Here is a 5,641-nt window from a genome sequence, read left to right on the forward strand (position 1 = left end):
CCCGGAGTGAGACATCTGATGTACAGGGCATCAAAAGCAGGGACCGAAAAAGGCAGGCGGCTTGTAGCTCCCAGCCCGTTCCCCTTCAGCAAAATCCTACCAAGCAGGCTGCTGGGCAGGAGGTGTTTGTTTTTTTTTGACCTTGTAGGATCTTTTCCCCTGCAGGCAGGAGGTGCAAAGCCTGTTCCCTGTCCCTCAAAACATGGCGCTGGCTGCTCTGCGGTGACATCACTGGCCATTGTGAAGTCACAAAGGGCCCTCAGCACTGAGGCAGCTTGTCCCCGCCCTTGGCCACTCTCAGTCCTGACGGCATAGCTGTTGGACAGGGTTTGGCTCACTCCTTGCGAGCTGCGTCTTTTGTGGCTTGTGCTTCGAGCTGCGTCTTTTGTGGCTTGTGCTTCGAGCTGCGTCTTTTGTGGCTTGTGCTTCGAGCTGCATCTTTTGTGGCTTGTGCTTCGAGCCGCGTCTTTTGTGGCTTGTGCTTCGAGCTGCGTCTTTTGTCGCTGTGCTTCGAGCTGCGTCTTTTGTCGCTGTGCTTCGGAGAAATGGCGAAACGACAGCAAGGCAGGCGTGGGGACTGGTAAGGATATGGTTCCTTCCCAAGTTTTAAACATCTGTTGCTCCGTAGTCGTCTTCTGCACTGTACAGATACGGCCTGCTTCACCATTCTTCACCACGCTTCTCCTTCTTTGTAGGCAACCTAAGGCTTGGAAGACAGTTTCCCTGCTGCTGTTCACCGTGGCTGTGGTGTCTTTCGGTGAGTCTCAGTAGAGCTCTGATTTGAGGATGCTTCTTTCGGAAGCCTCCAACAATTTGTTCTGCCCAGGGATAGGGGAGTGGGCAGCCCAAGGCAGAACATTTATAGAGATGATTTATTGAGAGCTTTGTGGAATTCCTGGCAGGTGTTTACTGCGTTGGAAGTCTTGCTGGAGGCTCAAGGGCAGTGGAAAAAAAAGACTTCATGGTAAGAAAAGAATCTCCCTTTGGCTGGACTCTTCTCTAGAGGAGCTCTGCCCCTTGTCCATGACCACTTGTTACCTGAGTCCAACTTCTGTGACCAGTGCCCCGAGTTTCTCCCCTTCCCCATTCGAGCTGCTATCTCTCCATGTCCGTTAGTTCCCCCAAAGTTAGCCAGGAAGCCAGGAAGCAGCTTCTCGGTCAGGAGCTCTTGGAGCTTGCCAACCAGTATTGTCAACTCTCTATTAAACCTCGGTTACCCTGTCGTCACGCGGAGTGAGGCTCGTTCTCTGCCTCACATCTCACGGCTTGTGAGAAGACAGCTGTGTGCGCGCTCTCCATTAATTACCTGCTGTCTCTAGGCTGGTGGGTGATGGTCTGGAAATGCTGAGGGTGGAACAAGAGCTCGACAAGATCCAGCAGCAGCTTCGTTTCCTGCAATGGGGAGCAAAGGACATCACCCTGCGTGCTCTCCACGAGGCCCTGAAGAGAAATGAGCTCCCAGGCTTTACCGGCGAGGTAAGAGGACATTGCAAAAAGCTCTGCTGAGAGAGTTCTTTCCCCACTGTGGCATTATACCTCGCTAGTGTTCCCTGTCACAGACAGCTAAAAGGCTTGTCCAGCAGGAAGAAATGCTGGTGCATCACCATCGGTCCTTTCCCTGTTGCTCCGGAGCTCTTGTGGGGGAAAGGAATGAGCTCTGATGGGAATTTCAGATGCCTTTTAGTTGTTTCTTGCTCTCTGTCAGTCCTTCCCTGCACCTGCTGCTGTGCATGAGGTGGCAGGTTCCCCTGGAAGACCTGTAAGCCAGCACCCTGAGTTGAGCCTGGCTGTCCTGGGTGCCTGGGGCCTGTGCAGATGCACAGGAGACGCTGTGTTTCAGCCTCCCCGTGGGGCATCCAGTCTGAAGGCTGTTCTGGTTTCAGAGCCCTTGCTCTGTGGATACCGTCTCTTTTGGTGGCTTGAGCTCGCACGGCCCCAGGTCTGCCCGAAGCCTGAGCTGACGGTGATTCCCGTGATGGGAATCTCAAAGGCCATGTTAGCCCGAGGCTTGGCAGGCATTAGTTCCTTCTGCGTTTTGCCTTTCTTCCCCATTGCAGTAGGCAAGCTCTGTCTTCTGCTTTAAGTTAACTCTCTGTGTGTGGCTGGCCTGCAGCAGTTGTGGTGACCTCTGGGCAATCCCTGCCTCGTGCCTGACTCGAGCCCCATCTCCTGGCCAGCAGGACTGTCAGCGCAGCCTGCCTGTCATGGGGCATCTCGACAGGAAAAGCCCATTCGTGCCGCATCCGTGTCCAGTGCGCTGGAGTGAGCAGCCTCTCTGTTCCCGTGCCAGATGGTCATAGTAGAGCTCTGGAGGTTCGCAGGCAACTCCCAGGCAGTGTGAATTACATCCAAGTGGAGCAGCCGAGTTTGCTTTGGCAGGCTTTGTAGGGGAGCTGGGAGGCAACTCTTTTCCCTTTTCTTTTCCTTCTGATGAGCGCTCTCCTTTGTCTTTCTTCCCAGGCTGTTCAAGAGATGATCAATCAAGTCCTGGAGAAGCTGGAAGAAAGCCCATTCCAGATGCGTAATTATGCCAGCAAAACTTCAGGTGCTGCCGTTAAGCTGTAGAAACAACCAGACCACAGATGGTGGTTCCAAAGGGCGTCTTGTCCAGTTTGACAGGACGGGCATTTGGGCAGGGTAGGGGAGAAGGGGTGAGGAGTGAATGGCCACCTTGTGCCCTGAGAATGTGCTTGCTGAGAGAGCCTTCAGCGGGCTGGAGCACATCTGAAAAGCGCTACTCCTACTTGGTGTTGTTTCTCACGTGACTGCTCAGCTGGCTGTCAGTTTATGTGGCCCCTTAGGATAGCTGAGCGAGTCCCTGCATTGTGTTGCAGAGGGATACAGCAAGTGAGAACGAGGGGAATATCACTGTTGGGGATGTATGGCTGCCTTTGAAACTCTTTTGAAGAGGACAGTGCAAAGGCAGCCGGCATTTCTGTGCAGCTGTTCATGTGGAAAACAGAGTCAGCAGCCCTTGGTTCCTCCTGGCCTTGCTTGACCACTGTGCCCGTGTTTTTATTTGCAGGCGCCGCTATCGTTCGTTCCAAGACTTCTCCCTCCTGGATTGGAAGCGGGAAAGTCTTCTGGCACTCGTTGCTGGTGACACCATATATGAGGCCTCCTGAGATTATTCTTGAGGTAAGAACAGTGTGAAACAGAGGAAGAATGGTGCGGGGCAGAGGGGGGCCAAACGCCCTGCTGAGGGTTGCCTTTACCCTTGTCTTCACCCCTTCTTGCGAGGACCTACTCCCCTCTTGTGTATCCCAGCAGAGAATTTCTTCTGCCAGACTGCCCCAGGTCCTCTGTGGAAGCTTCTGCCAGGCTAGCTTGCTTGTCTTCCCAGCCATTGTGGAGCTGTCTGGCCGGCACTGAAGGGGAACCCATAAGGTGCCATGAGAGATCTGGGCTGCGAGAACGCTGGGGCTCTTAATGAGCCCCAGAGGGCACGGAGGGCGTGCACTGCAGGAGGGCCCCATGTTGTGTTTGCCAGCCCATCCTGGCACTGCTCCTGAGCTACCGGCACAAGTCGGAGCCCTGGCTGGTGCCGGGGGAAGGGGGTGGGACTGGATGAGAGGGAGCGATTGCTTCCCCTTGCAGGAAAGGCTCATGCAGGTGGGCCCTTCTTTGCCCCGGGCAGGTGCATTTCAGCCACAGCAGCCCCTCTTTTTTATTTTTTGCAAGCTGCCCCACAAAAGAAGGAGCCCAAGAGCTTCTGCAGGTTGTGCACCCAGCTCACCGCCATGCCCGTATGCCTGTGCTTTGGAGCAGAGCTGATGGGCCAGTGCACCTGCAGAGCCCCTGATGCTGCAGCAGGAATTTCAGCCAGGATGCTCTTTTGCACATGAACGCTGTTTCTTCTTCTCTTTTCAGCCTGACAATCAGCCAGGTAACTGCTGGCCCTTCCCAGGAAGCCAAGGGCACGTCTTCATCAAGTTGCCCAGGGCCATCTTTCCCACGGCAGTTACATTAAACCATGGAGTTCCAGCAACGGCCTACCATGCAGACAGCACCTCCAGTGCTCCTAAGGACTTTGCTGTCTATGTAAGTGATTCCTCTGGATTGTGGCGGTAGTTTTGCGTAGCGTTTGACGTGGAGGGTGGTTGCAGATCCAAGAGGGCTGCTGCGTGCAGTTCTTCCCTGCACAGGGCGAGTAACAAGCTCCTCAGAGTTGCTCCATTTCCACAGCGTTCCTTTTTTGTCCAAGGTAGCACAGCAAAGAAGGTTTCCCGCTCTTGGGGCGAGTTGGTAGTTTGAGAGGCAGAGGGAAAGGGAAGTGGCACAGTGGATGGTCCTAGACCACCTTTGCTTCAGAAAGCCCTGTGGGGCTTTGTGATCCTCTTCCAGCAGCGCATCCCACTGTTCTGTTTTCTCCACCCCTGTCTTCCTGTAGGGCCTGCAGGAAGAAGGTGACGAGGAAGGAACTTTGCTAGGAGAGTTCACCTTCACGCCAGGCCAGGATCCCAGTCAGACCTTCCAGCTGCAGGTAAGGACACAAAGAGGGACGTGAAGCGTGGGAGAGGGGAACCGCGGTTGGCTGGGGAAAAGCTTCCAAGCCTGAGGCGTATGGGGGCCCTCGTGCATTTCTGCTGCTGCCTCTATACTGCCTGCATATGCCCAGACCGCTGGGCTGTTTCTGTTTCCTTCTGGCTTTTAAGCTGCAGAGCTGCTTCAGCTTATAGCACCGCTAAGCTCCAGCTACACTTGCAGCAGAAATTGCCATGACCAGGTGGCTTCCAATTGCACACAAGCGGCTGCCTCACGTAGGGTGCAGTACTGGCAGGCTACTTTCACACTGGGGATGTGTGGCTTTCCAGGGATTTTGTTGTTGCCGGTAACGGGCAGCATCAGGGAGGCCATTCTGATGGGTGACATTCTAGAGAAAGCAGTGAGAGTTACGACCCCTGTGTTGTTCTGTGCGAGAACACACACTCAAAGCAAGTGCAAAGAACTTGGCAGTGTATTTGCTGCAGCTTTTGGTAGCTGTTTATTTCTTTAAAACTCACGTGGCCAAAGAGGTGGAGCAGGGTAAGAAATGTCTTGATTGCGCTATGGCAGCTTATCAGCGTGCCAGAAGACCTAGCAAGGCAGCCTGAAGTAGGATGTTGCGTGAGTGTGTCACTCCTGCATTGTCAGTGGCCAAAGAGGAGAGAGGAAAACACAGTTCATTTCTTTTTCTCATTGCAGAACGAGCACTCCGGGTTCATCAATTACATCAAGCTGCGAGTGCTGAGCAACTGGGGCCACCCGGACTATACCTGTGTGTATCAGTTCAGGCTCCACGGCAATCCAGCCCCTGACGGTGAAGCTAAGGGAAAGCCACTTGGTTTACCTTTCATGGAGGAGTCTCCAGATCTGAGCCCGTGACAGGGGCACAAACCCAGGGGACGAAAGAGAGTGGCAACAAAAATTACCCTACCTTCTAACAGCGCGGCACATCCGGCCCCGGCTCTGTGACTAACAAGGCAAGGCATGATGCGGGCCGTGCGCTCCAGGAGAGGGGGAAGGGAGACAACACGTGTGTCTGACAACAAAAAAGAACAACCAACAACAAAAACAGAATCAACGGCAACTGTCTGAGGAGGAGCTGAATTTACTGAATCCAACAAAATCAAACAAAATGAGACGGAAGTATCCAAAATAC

At 53.9% G+C, this 5,641-nt stretch overlaps 1 protein-coding gene across 1 annotated transcript; it reads left to right on the forward strand.

Moving 5' to 3' along the window:
• Positions 1-955: 955 nt before the first annotated feature.
• On the forward strand, positions 956-5,635 carry LOC122192357 (SUN domain-containing protein 3-like). Its single transcript, XM_042892892.1, has 7 exons — positions 956-964; positions 1,320-1,476; positions 2,461-2,545; positions 3,026-3,138; positions 3,871-4,041; positions 4,391-4,483; positions 5,185-5,635. Exons 2-7 carry the CDS (start codon positions 1,342-1,344, stop codon positions 5,362-5,364), a joined length of 777 nt encoding a protein of 258 aa, XP_042748826.1. The 5' UTR covers positions 956-964; positions 1,320-1,341; the 3' UTR covers positions 5,365-5,635.
• Positions 5,636-5,641: the final 6 nt, after the last annotated feature.

This window comes from Lagopus leucura, unplaced genomic scaffold (assembly GCF_019238085.1).
Source record: "Lagopus leucura isolate 7727_CA_CO unplaced genomic scaffold, USGS_WTPT01 59650-0_obj-0_obj, whole genome shotgun sequence".
Classification (NCBI taxonomy): Eukaryota; Metazoa; Chordata; class Aves; order Galliformes; family Phasianidae; genus Lagopus; species Lagopus leucura.